Source organism: Oreochromis aureus, linkage group 3, assembly GCF_013358895.1.
Source record: "Oreochromis aureus strain Israel breed Guangdong linkage group 3, ZZ_aureus, whole genome shotgun sequence".
In the NCBI taxonomy this organism is placed as follows: Eukaryota; Metazoa; Chordata; class Actinopteri; order Cichliformes; family Cichlidae; genus Oreochromis; species Oreochromis aureus.
The window spans coordinates 18,281,954-18,301,958 of NC_052944.1; the positions used below are offsets into that span (position 1 = coordinate 18,281,954).

A 20,005-nucleotide genomic window follows, 5' to 3' on the forward strand; every position below is an offset into this window, starting at 1 on the left:
CAGCTTAAATGGTGTTAAAATGATATTTTGTCATTTTCCTCAAGTATTTTCTTTTCATCAGCACAGGTGTCTTTGTTTACTTTTACAAATATCTCTAGGTTATGTTTTCACTCATTGGCCACTTTAGTTACAACCGTTCAACTCCTTGTTAACGCAAATATTCAATGCAATTCAATTTTATTTACATAGTACCAAATCACAATAACAGCCTCCTCAAGCGCTTTATATTATAAGGTAAAGGCCCAACAATAATACAGATAAAATCACAACAATCATATGAACCCCTGTGACCAAGCACTTGGTGACAGTGGGAAGGAAAAACTCCCTTTTAACAGGAAGAAACCTCCGGCAGAACCAGGCTCAGGGTGGGACGGCCATCTGCCGTGACTGGCTGGGAGTGAGAAGAGTGAGACAGAGATGAATAATAACTGATGATTAAAAGTGGTGTTTAAATAGAGAATGAAAAGAGGTGATTGGAGAAGAATATACCTCCAGCAGGGGACCAGTTGCCTCACCCCAACCTGTCGCTGCAGATGGCCCCGCCCCTCCCTGAGCCTGGTTCTGCCGGAGGTTTCTTCCTGTTAAAAGGGAGTTTTTCCTTCCCACTGTCGACAAAGTGCTTGCTCATAGGGGCTCATAGGGGGTCATATGATTGTTGTGTTTTTCTCTGTATGTATTATTGTAGGGTCTACCTTGGAATATAAAGCGTCTGGCGGAGACTGTTGTTGTGATTTGGCTCTATATAAATACATTGAATTGAATATATATATATATTCTATATCGCAGTGGCAATGCACTGCACTTAGGCATAGTCAAGATGGCTTCCTGAAGTTCAAACAGACCATCAGAATGGGGAAAAAAGCTGACTTAAGTGACTTTGAACACGGCATGGTTTTTGTTGCCAGGCAGCCTGATCAGAGTATTTCCGAAAATGCTGATCTGCTGTTTTTGTTTTTACAGAGAATAGTCAGAAAAATAGAAAATATCCAGTGAAGGTTAGAGGTGTTTCCAGCACCTTGTTAAATCTGTAGAATTGAGAATTAAGTTCATTTTTGAAGTCAAAAGAGGTTCAACAAGGTGCTAGCAAGGTGTACCTAATAAAGTGGCCATCAACGTTTTCATTCCACTGTATAAACACCGACTAGTGTACTATACTACATAGCCCATAAGAAATACAAAGGTGAACATACTTCATATCCAGTGTTACATTAAAAAGAATGTAGGACAGTACATATTAGGTGGTACAAGTACTCCAGGAGGATTCAACAGGACCACAAGGTAAAACTAATATTGTTGCACTACTATCGCTGCATTTTACAATGATTATTTAGCAAATAAATAAATGACCATTCTTCGTGGTGGCAGTTTATCTCACTGGTTAAGCAGGTGACCATACAGGCCCATGGCTGAAATACAGCGGCCTGTGTTTGAGTTTGACCCTGCTGTCGCTCCCTGCTTTACTGCCTGATCTTCATTGCTCCATGTCTTAAAAAGGGCAAAAAAATTACTCAAACGTCACCTTAAAATCACCATATTTTTTAAAAAAAATCAGTTTTTCACCTGAATTCTTATCTCCAACATAACCAGCAATAGTGATCCCGAGTCCTTGGGTGTTCTTAGTAAGGCTCACATCAAATGCCTCAGCATCCTCTTCCTCGTAGCCCTGTGTGTAGACGCAGAGAAATGAGTCAGCATCACAGCAGAAACCAAATGAAAGAGATGTTTTACTTTAGAACAGAAGAAAGGAAAATTGCGGCACATCAAAATACATTGTTTAACTTTGATTAATGAGCGCTCAAGTACCTGTCAGCCAAAAATAAGACTCACAGTTACTGTGTGTGATCACAGGGATATGATGTTTGTCATTCACATTGTGAGTCACTAATAATTCATTCAAGTCAAAATAGAAGCGAGTGCTGAAAATGGCCATGAAATTGCTGTTTGTAGGAGGCTCGGAGCTTTTTTTCCCTTCTTTTTCTGGGAACGTAAAGCAAAGTGTGAGTCACAGGTGATGTAACCTGCAATTTTCTTTAATTGCATTTGTACTGGCTTGTCAAGCAGGAAGAAAAGATAAAACTGGATATGAAGGACCTGAAGTTTATGTGTGAAGTTTTTTTTTTATATATAAGTGTGTATGGTGTGTCTTGCATGGCAGGCAATTACCATCAGGATGACGGGTTCTCGAGAAAACGCTTTATTGCGAGGATAGTGCGAGTCATAAAATCAATTTGAATGAGACACGTCTCTGTGGTGTAAAAAAAAAAAAAATTAAAAAGAGGTATTTGGGTTTACAGAGAAACAGATGCCCTTACCTGCTGTTCACTGACAGTGGGGAGCACCACAGGCATGACAGAAGCAGAGGGAGTCTCTTCCAAAGGACCTCTGGTAACAACCAGCTTCACCCTGTTCCCGCACTGCCTGAGGACCTGGGCCACCTGGTCGCTGCCCATGCCGTGCAGGTCGGTGTCTCCGATTCTCAGGATGTGGTCCCCACTGCGCAGGCGGGCATCCTGTGGCAAGAAATAATTTCTGTATAAACTCTCCGCAGCGTCAGTAAAAATCAAACTCATAATGGCATTGTCACTCCTAAGTGACAGGTAATTCTGTGCTTTCCTGCAATTAGCACATTCTCATTACACATAACTGACAGGAGTCATCTGTCTAGAACACTGAAAGTGTCATTGGCTGTGAGCGATGAAAAAAGACAGACACAGCTAAAGAGTCACCTGATCAGCGATGCCTCCAGGAAGTATAGTTTTGACTATAACCCCGGTGGTTTTTCCTCCAACAATACCAAAGCCGAGACCAGTGCCATCGTTGACAAGCTCAATCGTCTCCACATGTTGCCACTGAGACAGTAACAGAAATGAAACACATTGTTATTCGGTGTATTATTAGGAAAAATGTACATCACTTAACAGGTATGTTTGTTTTCTGTGTCGTGGTGCTGGATGGGGATTGCAGAGCAAAGAGCAAAGTGCATGTAGTTTCTTAAGTCCCCACATGGAAACTGTGTCAGATCATAAAACGCTCCTTGCAGAGGCCCCATTGGTGTGTCAGTGTATTCATTACCGCGCTGGAGTTGGCTGATAATGTGCTGGCAGCAGAGGGCGTGCGGGACACTGCAGGACTGGCCAGCTGAGGTATTGGCCCTCTGGCCACTGTGAGCTGCACCCTGTCTGAAGCACTCTGCAGGATGCCTATAGCCTGCTGGTGGGTCACTGTCTTGTCCAGAGGCTGGCCATTAATGGCCAATATCTGGTCGGCTTCTTTGAGTTTCCCATCGCTGTAACGGGAAAGAAGCATGCAGCAGAGACAAGGACACAGAATGAGAACCCTTATAGTCACTACATACCACATTATAGCTTTAATCTTTGTACCTGTAACTTTGAATTTGTCTTTGGGTGAATACATTTAAGAGTTTATATCAGAAACATGAAAAATGCAGCTTCCACTCTTTTAGGATTGGTGTGACGCAACATGTGTTGCAACAGCTCACAACAGCTTTACTCTGGTATTTCCTGGCAAGTATAAAAGTATCTCTAATCTCCCGAGAGAATCTGTAAACGCACCCACCTGACTGTCGGAAACAAAGTCCTAGAAATTTCAAATTAGAAATCAACAATTAACCAGATGCTGAAAGAATGTCTGGAAGACTGCATAGCAGCATGTTTTTCCTGCATACCAGTGAGCGACACTTCCTGGTTGAATTTCCTGGATGAAGATGCCGAGCTCGCCGCGGTTCTCGCTCTTTAGGCCCACCACGCTGAAGCCAAGACCTCCGGACACTGGCTTCTGCAGATCCACATGCGTCACATAACGTCCCTGCGTAATACACACATACAAACTTTTATATATATATATACATTGGCCTTGTGCTGATTCACTAAAGCATCAAAGCTGCAGGCAGCCTTTAGAAGTCTATTTGAAGTGCCTCGAGAGAGAGGAGCACTGTGTGGAGTTTTCTTCTTTTTTTGACTCTCTTTGGATGTTTGGTTTGAGTTATAGGACTTATTAAAAAGTAATCTTGCCTCTTTTTGTGTAAAAATCAGTAAAATGTTAAAAGATTGACAAAAAAAGTCTACTGGGCTTTCAAAATAGACTTGCCACAATAGCATTATTTTAGCTTATGCTCATCCCTTTTCTTCTGCGTATCCAATTCTATTCTATTCAAAAGCCTATCCCAGCTGTCATAGGGCGAAACACAGGGTACACCCTGGGCAGTCAACACAGAGAGACACTTTGCACTGCAGGAGAGAGCCTGAGTGCCCACACAGACATGGGGACAACATGCAAACTCCACATGCTTTGTCAATATATGCTGACAATACTGACAATAAATTAACAAATTGTAAGCAGGCATTACAATAACTGCCTCCCTTCTAGTTGTTTGTACCTGCGCCATGGAGTGGATAATATGTTCAAATTCTTCGGATGACGTCTTGCCATTGACGTGCGTGGGAGCTGGGGTGTCTGAGTAGGAAACATGGCTGCCATTGGGCTTGGCTGCTGTGAGATCACTCCCTCGTGATAAAGGGACACTCCCCTGAAATGATAAAACAGAAATGTGTTATGTTGAAAACTGCAGATACCTCACTGACACTTTTATGTTTACTCCTGGATTTTGGATCTTCCTTCTACATTCCTTTAAGGTGAACATGAAACACTACATGTATAAAAGTTTAGCCATCCCTCGCCTGATTCGCTGTCCCTAGTAAACAAAATTTAATCATTAGCTATTATAGCTCTGTCTGTCTTCCACAGTGTTTCTCTTGTCGTGTCTTCCTCTCCTCACCCCCAGCCAGTTGTGGTAGATGGCCTCCCTGAGCTTGGTTCTGCTGGAGGTTTTTCCTTCCCACTGTCTCTAAGTGCTTGCTCATATAGGGCTGTTTGATTGTTGGGCTTCTCTCTCCATTACTGCGAGGTCTTTACCTTAGAATATAGAGCTCCTCGAAGTGACTGCTGTTGTGATTTGGAGCTATATAAATAAAGCTGAATTTAACTAAATTATCTCACCTACATCATACAGAGGTCAGAGTAAGATTTCTGGATCACAGATATTACTTGTACTAACTCCATGATCATATATACTTTAGCCATGTTCCACATGAGCCTACAGTGCTGTACTATATAGACAAAACATAAAGAAAAGCATAATAGGTCCACATTCAAACACATGAATACTATTGAATCAAATCCAAAATGGCAATTGATCTCCATTAGTTGTGATGTTGAATGGAGCATAACAGCTCTGAAAATCTCCAAAGGGATCCTGTACACAGCAGCAGTTGCTGGCTGTAATCCAACCAAAGACAATTAAAAGTTTTAAGGGAAAAAACAAAAAAAGGCCCATTATGCCTCATTTGTACTCTGAACATAAAGATCTTGCAAATTAAATTTTAGACACCAAAACTCTGAATCTGAGTGTCTAAAAAAACCACCGAGATGGCAGACAGTTTGTTATCCCTCCATGATTAGCTGGATCTATGGCACTCTAATCCTTCAGGAGATAATAGCTCTTAGCTGATGTTCCAACAGTGATGAGGCTCCAAATACAATATTTTTATCGGGGCCAGGGAGAAGCATCGCTGGCCATCTGGATGCTTTAATATGCTCGGCTCTTAATTACTGCAATGACTTTACTTGTGTGACAGATGAATTACATGAAGGCGACAACTACATAAAACAGTGTTTTCCCGATTTCATTAGCCAAAGGGTGTAATGTTTATGACTTTCCGAATTGGATTCAAAAGGACGGACGTAATGCACGGCAATAATTCTATAAACACTCCATTTGGCATATGGCGCTGCCAGGCTAAAGCTGTCCTTGTGAACTTGTGAAATTTGCATTAGGAAGTTGGACTGTGCGACTTTCAGAGCTTCGAGAACATGTACTGTACATCACGCTTCCTTTAAATACAGTCCCAGATTAGCCCTCAGAAACAAAACTCCGTTGGACAGGACACATTAGTGCTGCACACAGCAAACAAAACCCCGTGGGCCCGGCTAAGTTAGCGTAGCATGCTGCTAAGTTGCCGTGCTCATGCATGAGCTTTGTTAGCTGGGGCCCAGCTAAGAGGATTAAAGTTCCAGTTTGGTTCTTGAACATTTAAGAAATTGTTTCTGCCCCACTTCACACAGTGGCAGCGGCCTCTTTCTCATTGGAGAGTAGGGCCTTGTCGCCATAGCGACGTGGGCTGAGCAAGGCCTAACTAGCAGAGCCAGAAGATGGACAGTGACTGTGTGTGTGTGTGTGTGTGTGCGTGTTTACGGGTCAGTCTCTTATCTCAGAACAAAACACAAAAACGAACCATCTCCCCAAATTGGTTCTGCTTTACACGGCCACACAAACAGTTTGGGTCTGAAAGCCCTGAAGAAACATAACACACTTATAGTTGTTACTTTTTTATCTATTCATTTCTAAAAAATATTACTATTGTTACAACACAGAAAAGGTCCATTTTTTGGTTTGAGGGAACTTTAAGTTGAATGGCTGCTTGTTAAGTTTTCTATTATAAAACAGAGGAATCTGCACACAGACACACACACACGCACAAGAAGGTACCTATTCTTGAAATAAGTCAAATCGCCGGCGCACAAAAATGCCACGGGGCTTTTTAAATCTAAATTCCACAAGGGGTAAAAAAGCGAACATCCCTGCCTCCCAGTGCATAGCTCGCATACTTTCGTCTCTTTCTCTGAAACGCTTACCCTGGCCCCTTTCCTCTGCGACTTGAGAGCGCTTTCCTTCCACTCAGATGTTTAATTCTCAATGGGGAGAATCAGCCAGAAAAAAAGTATCTCTGCTCATGTACCCATATTATATCTGGCTTGTGTGGACCCTGACAGCAATTTGGCCATAGCGGCAAACACTACTGGGAATGGGGATTGAAAGGGTGAGGGGAAGATGTCTTGACATAAGCCAGAAGTAGAATCAGTGAGGTCACCAAGGAAGCAGGGGGAGATAAAAACCTGAATAAGGATATCAGAAACATTCCAGCCCAGCTGAGGTAGAGCTAATGCAGGAGTTCCTGTTTTATCTTAGAAATTCCAGGGGTTTTTGTCATGATGCTGAAAAAACCACTGACAAAAGCCCACTGCAGGTTCACTGAATACTGTTACAGTCTGGTCAGAGTGAACGAATTCAGATTGTCCCACAGACATGTAGAAATAGACTCAGTCTTAGGCTGATAAAGCTGACCTGTAAGAACAGACACTTTAGCCACGACAGCAGGCTGATAAGCAAAAGGTGAAGTCAATCAAACGCTAATGAGATTGGGAAAAGAACAAAGGAGGGAAGTAAAAGCACAGGAAGCCGCATGAGGAGCTAACCTTCAAAATAAAATAGGAAATGCACCAAACAGTGAAGGAGATGGGGATGAGAGGTGATGACGGAAAACACTTAACAAAGAAGTACAATAAAAATCCAAGAATCAACAGAAATCATAAATGAATACAAAGATAATGACAAGAGATATCATATTCCCAAAACAGGGAAGTCTGTTCATCCAGCTGCATGTGATGCTCTATCAGTAACCAGATCAAATGCTGTCTGATTGACAAGTGGGTCAGAATAAGGAAGGATTCAACAGTGGAGTTCACCGGGAACATGGGAAGTGCAAAAAAAGATCATCAAGGATGAAAAAATACAAGATGAAAAGCACAAACTGTTTCACTTCACTCTTCTCAGCTTCACAGCTGGCCCACAGACCGGTTGTACCACATACTTTCTACACTGGCTCCATGGACAACAAATCTCTGCAGGTAGATGGGCAGTCCCTGACTGCCTGGGGACTGCCTTTGCACTACCCCTACTGAAGCATACAACAAGCATGAGAGTGGCACGTGTTTAAGGCACTGACCATCCCTTAAATGGTTGCTGTCTGGAGTTTATGTGTGTTAAATATTAGAATTTAGCATCATTTCAGTGGTCAGAAGCCCAATATTCTCAAAACGCAGCAGTCAGCCCAACAACTCCAGCATCACTTCCATTGCATACACAACTTCAACACTTGAGAAGGCATTTAGTGCACACAGTGTACTACATGTAACTAACGGCAGTATCCAAAATGAGTCCTGCCACAGCTGTCACCAGTGTGAAGCCATTAAAATGGGAATTCATGGGAGCCTGTGGCTGGAATAATACCTTCAGTTTTACATTAAGTCTGGGCAGGTCACATTAAAGGCTAGGTTATGTCTCAACATCAAATGTCACCAGAAACAAGCTCCTGCCTCGAGCACTCCTCCACCACAATGGTACTATGAAAAATGAACAGCAGGTCGTAGTTCATATCAAATGACACTGCATCTGTTTAAATAAACTACTATAATAACAATCTACTATCCTGTGCTGTACCATCATTTTTGTAGTTTATGAAATCTGATTAAATGAACCCGGGATCAGCATGTTATAAATACATAATTCTTATTATTACCCTTAGTTAAGCTACAACAGGCCTAGTTTTTGGGCCATGATGCACTGGATGGTTCTTATTCATTCACCTCTTTTCACTCACTATGTGTTTACACACCACTCTGCATTTAATTGTTAGTTATTACGAATCTGTGGCTCTCTTTCACAGTGTCTTTTGTCCTGTCTCCCACCACCACTTGTGGCATATGGTTTTCTCTGTATTATTGTGGAGTATTTACACCTTGAGACAACTATTGATAAGTTATATTAATGTATAAATATTACATTTAAAGTAAGTAGAAAGTGTTTTTAACCGTCTGTGACGTCATAAAATCGCTATCCTTAAGACACACAGTCTAAGAAAAACGTGGCATAAGAAATGTGAGCCAAATTGGAGAAAATATAAAACTTTTAAGCAAAAAAGTTTGGGGTTTACCTGATCTCTGAGATGCTGGACAGACTTCTGCAAGGCGAGGATCTGATGGAAGAGGGGGCTCTGGAGTACTGACTTGAGCAGGCTGAGCTTCTCCTCAGTGGGCACTTCTCCCCGCTCCTTGAGTTTGGCCTGGAGTCGCTCCACCGCCTGCAAGGCACGCTGCGTGTCTGCAAACCGTCGCATGTTTCAGTGACAGCGCCAGAGTGAAGGCGACGATGCAGGCAGCCGGAGGTGTGGGAGTGACAGAGGTGGAGAGAGGTGGCGAGGACAAAGGCTTTATCAGTTCACGGGCGAATATAGCGAGGGTGGGAAGAGTGTTTGGATATTACCTCATTTATTAATTTAGGCATCCTGATTTAATTATTAAGAGGCTTCTTTAAAAAAAACCCTCCACAACCATTTGAAACATGACTTTAACATATTTATGTTTAACAATAACTGAATGACTTGTAAATGTATAGACGGAAAAATACGCAGTCACATATCACAAACTAGGCTTAGTTAAGGCTGGTTGACTCTCAACAAGCCTTAATATATCAAAATCATGTAGCCACAAGTTTTTGCACAGAAGAAAAAAAGACTCAATTTTCAATGCACTGCTTGTTTTCGGAATAGCAATGTTTCCTTTTCTTGACTTTAGGGTCAAATGGTGGGTTACACAGGAGCGTAGAATGAATGGTTATCAGGAGGAAAAGATAAAGGACTGGGACCTCCACGCTTTGTTTGCTGGATCCTCTATAAGCCCTACAATCGAGTAACTCCAGAGTGGCTTGTTAGTAAGGATGGGCCAGCCAGACGTCATCTGAGCAAAAATGAAGCAATTTCAGAAGCTCACCAACTGTGACTAACACCTAATAGGCCGTGCACGAGGTCCAAAACACTTTTTGCACTGAAAAGCTTTGTTGTTTGAACAAAAAGTTGTAAATAGGCCAATAACACTTGAGCCCTGTAAGATTCTTGTCTGCTCACCACTGGTTCAGTCCAGATAAATGTAAAATTTCCACTGTCCTTCCCTCGATGTATATAACTAGGAATACTAAATGAAAGACACTTTTCCACAGAAGTATTACATTAACTGTTTACGAATTACAGCCAAGCTAACATAATTTTAATTATAAGGACTGTAATAACCCATGAGCATAAGTTAATGCTGTTTTTCACCCCTGTAGATGCTGCTAGGTATTTACTGCAGTCGCATTCAGTTGCTGCTTGTTTGCAGCCCTTTGCTGCAATTAGTTTTGTCTTTAGTAACTGAAAAGCATGCTCTGCTGAAGATCACGTCACTGACATGTTCATTAAATTGATTCTGTAGTATGCTTTGGGTCATTTTCCACTTACACTCTGAAACACCATCCAACCAGTTTTGCAGCATTTGGCTGAATCTGAGTAGTGTATAGCTTTTTATACTTCAGAATGTATCCTGCTGCTTCTACCAGCAGCCACATCAACAATAAACACCCGTGACCTAGGTCTACTAGCAGCCTTACATGCCCATAGAATATTTTTCCTCCACCGTGTTTAACAGATGATGTGGTATGCTTTGGATCGTGAACTGTTTCTCGCCTTCTCTATGCTTCTCTCTTCCCATAATTCTGGTTTAAGTTAACCTTGGTTTCATCTCTCAAAAGACTTTTTTTCAGAACTGTGCCAGCTCTTTTCAATTATTTCTGGTCTAGTCAAAGTCTAATCTGTCCTTCCTGGTCTTGGGTGTAACCAGTAGTTTGTATCTTGTTCCAGACGCTCTATATTTACATCCATGAAGGCATCTCTTGATTGTATGATATGCCTACATCCTTGAGTGTTGTCTTGACTTGGTTATATGTTGTTGCAAAGTTGTTTTGATTAGTCGTTGAAGTAATTCTGTCACTATCCACTTTAGTTTTCTTTCGAGCCTTTCGATGTTGAATCCACCAGACTGACAAACTCTCAGCGAGGTTTATTTGGGTTTTTCAGCTTAATGACGGTGTCCCTTGCATCATTATCTCTTTAAAACCTCAGACTGAGAGGTCTATTGAACTGCTAATGCTGGCATAAGGTTCAACATTTGGACTCGTTACTTCCCTCATAAATGAGTAATGAGGGAATCAACCTCACCTGCCAATGAAACTGTTTGTCAGTCAAATGTCCAACAACATTTGAACGTCTGAAAATGGGGTGCTATGTATAAAAATGACGGTGATTCCTAAACAGTTAATGCAAAACTGTTGCAAAACCCCTTGAATTAAAGTTAAAAGTCTGCACTTCAGTCACATCTTGACTAATTTAATTAGAAATCCACTGTGACTGCATACAGAGGCAAAATCACAAATAATGCGTCACCGTCCAAAAACCTAAGGACCTAACTATGTGTGAGTTTGCAGAAGAAAAGGTGGTCCTTGAGCAAAGCATAAGGAGTCACAGATATATCAGCCAAATGTGCTAATTGCCATAGACCTACTGGGAAAGAAGATGACATTTACCAATGGCAGGAATAATGAGCTGACTAAATGTTTAACTGTAGAGTGATAAAGAGTTGAAAGACTTTAAAACAAGCTTCTTTTTTTGTGGAACCCAACCAATAAATCTGTATTTTCAGCCAAAATTGACTTATTAAGGATCTGGAGCTATATGAAAACTCTGATTTGGTTTTTAATAATAACGCAGAAAAGATGCTTAGGGTAATTTAGAATTGGTGTTATCAGTTTTTCCAGCAGAGCAGCGCCTGGAGCACACATATTCATCACAGTTCATCATTTGCAGCTGACAAACACACAGTCAACATTCCCGTCCTGAGAGTGACCACAGATTGCTGTTTTAAAGAAAGAAGCTGGCAGCACCAATTTGGCGTCATGCTTGACAGTTGGGCAAATAAATCTCTATGGGCACAAACAAACAATCAAATTTATGGCAACATTATCAGATATGGCAACATTGGCAGCCCACGGACATTGAACTGAATCCAGGGCCTCTTACGCTGGTTGAGAAAACTCTCAGCTTAAGCCAAATGTGCAAAGCACAGCCAGCAAAGACGGACACCCAAGCCCCCGTGCAAAAACTGCTCATTTTAAAAAGAAGATTTTCTCTTTTTTTTGATTATGGCAGTGTTGAATCTTAATTAAACCAAGTACTGGTACTGGATTCAGCAGTCTGCTATCATGACCACACTCAACCCTAAAGCTGGTTCAATCATGGATGAAATCATGAATATTTTATAGATGCCTGGCATAAAACAATTAAAAAACCAAATACTTACCCATTGTTTCTATCATTTTAGAGCGTCGGATGAATGTGTAGCCTTCCCTTCATCAAGGCCTGAAAATGACAAATTCAGTATTTAATGTCTTTTTGTGAGCAATCAGAGAACTAAATATTAGACCACTAATTCACGCTGTTTTCTTTTATTTTTAACTTCCACAAAGCTCTCAGAGCAAGAAAAATGGCTCATCCTCCTCCTGGGTTCTCCTCCCAACTTACACATTTTCTGTTCAAAAGATTAACATTAAAAAGAAACTAGATTTATTTCATTTCTGTTAGGTCCATATTTATCTCTGAAGAATGCTTCACTATGTGCATCAGAGTACCATTGTGCTGAAGAACTGTCCCAGTTTGTCGAGTCTCTCGACAAACCGGCTGCCAGAAAAGCGCTTCTACTCAAGCTTCTTAGTTCCCTTATATTCCACTAATGCTCTTATTGATGAATAAATACCAAGTAATTTACATTCCTGAAATTTCATACAGCCGGTATTAGATGAAGCTTGAGTATCCATTTTGCTCTTATCAGATAAATATCATCTTACTTCATACAACCCTGATAATTAATTATCCTCTCACACAACAATCTTATAAGCTGCTTTAAAACTAGCACAACATCCTGCTAACATGACAATTTTCATATTTAATTGTTCTTCATTTTCTCCTTATAAATTAAAAGTTTACACTGACTTTTTATTTGCAGTGTTACTTAGCTCATAAATGAGTGTTTAAACTTACTTTACACTGGCTCAACCAAACTTGTGATTGTCCAGAGCTTGAGGGTAAGGTAAGGTGATAGCGCAGGTCACCTGATACGAGGTAACCTTTCTGCAAATAGTTGCAGTCTGACTTGGAATGACTGCAATCACTCCCAGAGAGATTGTCAAAGGTTTGCAAATAATTGCTGTCTAATTTACAGATAGATTGAGTCTCTGTCAATGAGCACAACGCGAGAGGACTCAACTCAACTGGCTGCCAGCTGCTTGTATTCCAGATATATTCCCGTAGAACCGGAAGGCTACTGAGTGCAAATGTAATAGTTAAATGTTTCTGTCTCTGCAGACTGGAACAGATATGTGTTTATCAACAATTTATTACAGTTAATTGCTGTTTTATCAAAGTCAGGTTGCATGTAATTGCCAAATTGACCCAATCAATCGTAGACTGATGGCACACTGACCTGGTCTTATGGCAACATTAATGGCAGGTTTTAGTGACAGTGTTGGTGTTTTTCAATATCACTGAACAGCAATATTATGGTGGTTACCACTGGCTTTTATAATGTCTACGGTAACACACAGCAAAAGAGAAAAAAATGCTTATATTTTGCACAAAAAAAAAATTACCTAAATGCATACCTGATTATTAAGTAATCAGCTCATGCATTTATAATTATTATTTTAAACTCCCTAAAAGCTGCTTCAGTAAATCACCCTTTCTATTGACTGGTGTCATCCTGCTCACTGTTCCTTTCAGACACACACATTTCTGACTATTTTACCTGGAAAAGTCTTAATTTACCAATATTTCATTGTACCATTGTGCTTGAAATCAAAGTCTCATTTTGCACAATGGGTGGATTCAAACATCTATCTGAAGTCTGGCTATTTGTTCTATCTAATCTGTCAAAAAAATATATCTTTGTGAAACTGACTCCAATGTTGCCTTGGAAAAAACCCTGTTACCTTCAAAGTGCATGCAATCAGATCAGAAAGGCAAGAGAAAGAAGGAGCAGTGACTCCTCTACTGTGTAAACAAAGCCAGTGCCAATAAGCTCATAAAGACTCCCAGTGCCTTGATACTTTAAAGCTTTAAAAGCTAACAGCAATGCATGATGAAGGTGATCATGTCGTTTGTATTTGACTAATTCTTTTAAGGAGTGCTCGCTAACAGAGCCCATGCAGGGAACATCACACTTGGCTGCGGAGAGTGGCTTTGTAAGCAAGCGTGATATGACTCAGGGAGACATTACACGATTAAAGGAGATTGCTCAGACAATTAAAAGCCCTGTGTAGACTCTCAGAATAGCTGCAGTATCTGTGGCAAAAGGATCACCACAGCTCTGGTTTGTTTATGCATTTGCTTCACTCATCACTGCATGTGTCCTACCCTTTATGCTGAGTGATGAGCTAGTATGTTAGCTGTGTATTTCACTCATGTAGTGATGTATTTATGTAATAGATCTGCCTTCACACGCACCTTACAGTCACTTGTGGCAACAGTAGTATACTATATGTGTTTTTTTTTCAATGACATATGTGGTTCAGTGTCTGAAAGTAGCTTTACCATTCCTTAAGGATGCACACACTATAGTGGTATGCAATGAATCACAGAAGGCCGGAGGAGCTCATTAGCCGCTATTACACAGTAGATATCAGCCTCCAAAAAAGTAGTTTAGCTCCATGGGTAGCATTTCCTTGCAAAAATAATCATTTGTGAGGTTTGTGGTGAGTAAAATTAGCTAATAAGAAAACGCTGTTATTTTATCGCGGAGTTCCTACCCTCCAAAATCAAAGAAATTAGCACTATGCCCGTGTTATTTCTTGTTAATAAAGCGTTTAGTACGTCGTATTTGTTTAAAGCTGGTATATTCTGACCAGGTTCGGTGGTGTTTTGAATACAGTCGACAAGGCACTCGGGACAATCCGATTTTCTCAACCCCTCCTCCTCCTCCTCTTTCCCCATCTCATCTAGCAAGAAAGCAACAGGCTTCCGACGCGGAGACGGGAAAGAAGTTACACACTATCAGGGCTCCTGTACGGCCACAGGAAATCGCCCAAGCTGGCTTCTTGTAGTATATATAAACACTTTTACTTGAAAAAAAGCCTCTTGGATCTATTTAAAGGCAGTCTGGTGTGATTATGTGACCAACCGCTACAGAAGACGTCTCACAATATTTTCCTCTAATTAGCGACATTAAAGCTAACAAAGGGGGTCTCTAGCTTGAGAAAAGCTTAAGTTAGTATACATTCAAGACTTCAGTAACGTTTCCTCAAGCGAAATACGTTTAAAGAGAGTCACTTACATGAGTGTGAACGCTCTGCTTCCCCGGCGGCCAGTATCTTGAGCTATCCTCTGTTGTCCTGCGGCTAACGGCGCTCTGACTGGGGCTTAAAGATGGGGCGTTGAGTAACTCGATCCTCTGTGGACACTTCCAGCGATAGCCGCACCGACAGTTCAGCTGGGGCTGAAGCGCCGCTTGCTGGCTGCCCTGACAACTGGGCCCTACATACATGGAAGAAGCCCTGGCTGCCGTGTAGGGCCAGAGCTAAAGTCCCAAAAACAAAGCAAACTCACATAAACTTAAACTCGGGCAGGGATGTTAAACTCGGTTTACATTGCGGGCCACATTATGAGCCTACTGTATGATTTTAAGGAGGCCGGATCAGTGATACCCCCCTTTTCCGTCTGTGTAAATCAGTTTAAATGCACACTTAAAAAGAAGTGCAATTTCAACAGTACACTTAAGTTTGTCTGCAGAACAGAGAAATCCTGCTCCTGTAAATGAAATAAATATTTGTGTATAAATTGTAAGAAATAAATGTGTAAAATTAGCTCATTTCTCAGATTAAACTGTGTTTATAACACTTTTTGGGGGGGTTATTTAATAGAAAAGGATCTTGTTTCAATTACTGTTAGAAAAAACCCAGAAATTTATATAGATTTTTAAAAAACATGAATCTTTCTGTTATTTAATTGCTTATGTGTTAGTTTGGTGTATTATTAATGAAAACAAGGGATGTCTTTATCACTAGGAAGAGCTGTAAAACTTTTCAAAATACAGTTTAAAGTCGAAACTTTATGGCCTCCCTCAAATTTTCCAAAGCTGTCCAGTGAGCCAGATCGGAGTCTCTGAAATTTGGGAAGGGGTGAGAGGGGTTGTCTATAATGGACATTATCTTGGCTAGCATCCTCTCACACATCACCTCTATGGAGTCTAGGGGCTGGCCAGGATGGAGCTGGCCCTCTTCACCAGTCTATTAAGTCGGGTAGCACTTTGGCAGGAGAAGGCATAGATGCTGTAACAAGAGAGACAGAGGGGCATGAGGGGTTAACCTGGCCTGCCTATAAACCGACGTTTAAGTGGAGAAAAGACAGCAGAAAACAGCTTTCCAACTGCTTTCATGGGGCAAACAACAGGAAATTACAGATAAATCACGGCAAAACTTTCACAGAAGGTTATTCTCTGAAAAAAGTTGGCCTGGGAGACAAACACACACAGCCCAGCGATTTTGTCTGAGGCAGTTAAACTTGGCCCTTAAAATTATTACTTTTGAGGAACACCTGACCTCAGCGACCTGAACGTGAATCACAGGTGCAGAAGTGTATTTGTTTAAGTGCCCTTGAGCAAACACAGTCTCTAAAATGCATAAAATACACTCTAAAGGAAGAGTAATATTGCTCTCATTCATATTACATATATTGAATTTACCGTGAGGCCCATCCCTACCATGGCTGGAGCCCGGGGATGTATTTGTTTTAATAATTCATATTTTCTCTGCATTTTTTTATATGCTGCACTAATTATAAACGATTCAGCGAATTGTTGGAACGGTTTTCAGTCAATCCAAAGCATTTGTGTGAGAGTCCAATCAACAGGGCAGTTTATGCTTCTAATTAAATATGACTCCCATGCACTGCAAGCTTGTTAACCACATACAGCTCACCCACACACTTATGCATGAATACTTCATGCTGCCACCCACACAAGTTCATGCAAAAGCTAGATATTTGTCTAATATGCATTTAAGTGTAATGAACAGTATACTCTGTGCTTTTATTACTTCACAAGATGATGTGATTTTAACTCAAAATGCAGAACATTTAGTAGACACGAGAAAAGAACTTGTCATCTGTTAATTGTGACTCAGATCTAGCAGCACAACAGAAATGTAGTAGTGCTGTAATTTGCATTGTTTTCCACATTGCAACTATTAGGCACTGGCTGGTCAAGAAAGCCTCTTAATACTATTTCTGCCCTCTCCACAATTGCTTTTATTTTCATGGATCAAGACCTCAGAGGAGAGCAGGAAAGAACAGGGTCAGTCTGTAAGAAGTCATTTCACCAACGGGGAGAGGGATACAAGCTGCTTTCAGGGAGCTGATACTGACTAAATCCCTTCACCATTTATATCTTTACTTCCACCTCCCTGCTTATCCACCCTGTAACTCCCCTCTTACTCTGACAATAAGCCACTTTTATGTGGGAGGTCTGACTCAGCCAAATGCTGAAAAAGACAAGAGATTGAAACAAGATAGAAAGGAAGAGAGGGGGAAAAAAACATCTTAGCTCAGTGTTAAGCAGCTTCAGCATTTTATATTTTTATACCTGCCTGTCACAGGCCTTCAGCATTAGTCATTGTTTGAGACAGCCTAGTTAAATCTGTCATAACTGGATTCAGATCTCTTTTTCTCAATACTCTGAAAAAGGATTATTTTAGCTGCATTTAACTGTTTTGTGGACCAATTCGGCATTTGCAAAAGTCACGAATCATCCCTTATTTCCTTATATTTTGCTTCCAAGGAGCCAGGTTTTATTGCCCTTGAGCAGTAGTTCTCCAGGCTTTCTGAATGTCTGTCAAAGTTTATCTTTGGTCACGGGCTGCTTTTTACTCATTTTCAGGTAAGTTTGAATGATTCATTGGTCAGTGTTAAGTGACTTAACGTTAACTTATGAATCAGAGCCATGACATACAAATGAAAAAGGCGCCTAACTCTAGGGAGTGTCAACCAGTGCTGTGTATACACATAAAAGACAGTTTACCAAAGGAACAATTGCTAGCACAAAAACAGATGATTTGTTCACATTTCTTTAGTGGACTCTATAAATACTGCCAAGGATAACACAGTTTGACAGGCATCAAATAGTATTTTTGCATCAACAAGCTGAAAACTTGGCATATTTTGGCACAGCACCTCAGAAACTGGACAAGTGGAGAATAGAAGAAAAAGTAGCAGACCTAAAAAGTTATCTATTGCAAATGAACAGTATGCGAGTTGACAAGGGACATGAGAGATGCTACTGGACCTTCAGTTGATCCATCTAGTGTTACTGAAGCCTCATCAGAAATAGTCTCAGTGGAAGAGTGGCTCTCAAGAAGCCTTTCTTAAGAAAGGGAAACAGGGAGAAAAGCCTGACATATGCCAAATTACACAACAACTGGACTGAAAATCAGTGGCAACAGGTCTTATGGAGAGATTAATCCACATTTGAAATTTTGGGTTCAAATCATTGTCAACAGAGGCACTATGATGGGTTGGAGCTGGAGTCAGTAATGTTCAGGGATTCAAATATTATTTACAGAAACAATGAATTGGAAACATAATTACACAGAAAAGTACAGTCAGATTTTGATCCACCATGCAATACCATCTGGAAACGACTGATTGTCTTCATTTTTCAACATGACAATGATCCCAAACACACTGCCGTTGCAGTAATACCATACCTGGATAGAAAAACACACAGTGGAACATTATCAGTCATGGATTGGCCTCCTCAGAGCCCGGACCTCAACGTTACTAAAGTGATGTGGGATCCTCTTGACGGGGAACAGAACAAAAGGGAGCCAAAGAAGAGCTTTGAATGTCCTTCAAGAAGCCTGGAGAACTATTCCTGAAGACTGCTGAAAGAAATTATTATTATTTCACATTTTCTGAGCAAAAGAAAGTTCAAGTCAGTTGTTCAGTTCTGCATTTTATACAATTTATTATGATTATTATTAGAGTTGGTGTAATTTCTAGTACAATAATCTTACACATATAATAATAAACTCCCGGTTGTGTTGGGACCAAAGTCTATCTATGTGACTATATGTGACTGTGATAACAGTAACAAAGGTACTGGCACACTTAATATCCATGTTAACATGATTAACACTATTACCAACATATATGTTGTGTGAATAGTATGCAGAAAGCTAATACACAGTACTTTGCACCACTTACGTTCACACAGCCTGATTGCAATAGACTGTAGAGATTAATCCGATGAGTGATTATTCAAGAGCGCTGTGATTCAGCTATACAACAACATTTTAAAAAATTACAGTAATTTCCTCTACACTGCACGAAAACTACACATTTTCATGAAAAGTACAACTTTCTAAATATCATGTTTTATTGGAAACACACTTGCTATATGAAGTCATATGGTGTAATAAAAAAAACACCCTGAAGGAATCACAAATTCAGTGTCTGAATCATATTGGCAGAGTGAATGCTGGTATTGTCTGACTGTCTTGATTTATTGCCAATAAATCCATCAACATTCAAATAGCCTTTGGAACAAAATTTTCCCAAACGGTATAAAAAAGCTCACGGAAAGATCTGAAAGTCGTACTTTTATTTTTCATATTAAAAGGTCTAGCCTGAATAATTCACTAAGTACTTCTGCAGCACTCTATAGTACAGCTTCTTGACCACAACTGTGGGAGTGCGTGTTGGGTCAGTGCTAGTAGATGGCAAAACAAAAGGAAAGGACTAGAAGATTTAAGAGTTTTAAAACTAGAAGGTTGTCTTGATGGTGGCCTTACAGTAGGTATTTCTAGTCTTGTATCAGTAGTTCCTCAGGGTCAGAAAACTGAAAATTGAAAGTTTGGCCTGATATTGTCGTCGAGCAAAGGTCACATGAATCGTAGGAAATCAATAAGCCTGGTCCTGTTGGGAATGTGAATGTGCAGATGGAATTTAATGCCGGTCTCGGGGCTACTTTTGAAGATTTTAGACACTTTGAGAGGTCGTTTTGTGTCTTGGAGGGTTTAGTCAGAAGGGAAGTCATATTGTCACCCAAAAATCAATCACCCTCTGCCACTTGAGAGCATGAATGTCCGTGGCAAATGTCAAGCCAATCGAGACATAAAATAAAATCAATTGAACAGAATTTTTTTTAAATGACTGCTGAACTGCAACCCTCGCTTTTCTCT

The 20,005-nt window shown here is 40.6% G+C and overlaps 1 protein-coding gene across 4 annotated transcripts in view; it reads right to left on the minus strand.

Moving 5' to 3' along the window:
• LOC116333163 (multiple PDZ domain protein) overlaps nucleotides 1–15,406 on the minus strand; it is a 52,196-nt gene extending 36,790 nt beyond the window's left edge. For 3 of the 4 annotated variants that reach the window (XM_039609508.1, XM_031756337.2, XM_039609506.1), the window contains exons 1-9: nucleotides 15,106–15,406; nucleotides 12,082–12,140; nucleotides 8,850–9,016; nucleotides 4,397–4,546; nucleotides 3,686–3,825; nucleotides 3,073–3,286; nucleotides 2,727–2,849; nucleotides 2,313–2,510; nucleotides 1,561–1,663 (exon numbers count right to left, since the gene is read on the minus strand). In XM_039609508.1, coding sequence (XP_039465442.1) covers nucleotides 1,561–1,663; nucleotides 2,313–2,510; nucleotides 2,727–2,849; nucleotides 3,073–3,286; nucleotides 3,686–3,825; nucleotides 4,397–4,546; nucleotides 8,850–9,016; nucleotides 12,082–12,097 — 1,111 coding nt within the window. In that variant the 5' untranslated portion in view covers nucleotides 12,098–12,140; nucleotides 15,106–15,406. The remainder of the gene's footprint in view (nucleotides 1–1,560; nucleotides 1,664–2,312; nucleotides 2,511–2,726; nucleotides 2,850–3,072; nucleotides 3,287–3,685; nucleotides 3,826–4,396; nucleotides 4,547–8,849; nucleotides 9,017–12,081; nucleotides 12,141–15,105) is intronic. The other variant, XM_039609507.1, reaches the window with a different exon arrangement.
• Nucleotides 15,407–20,005: the final 4,599 nt, after the last annotated feature.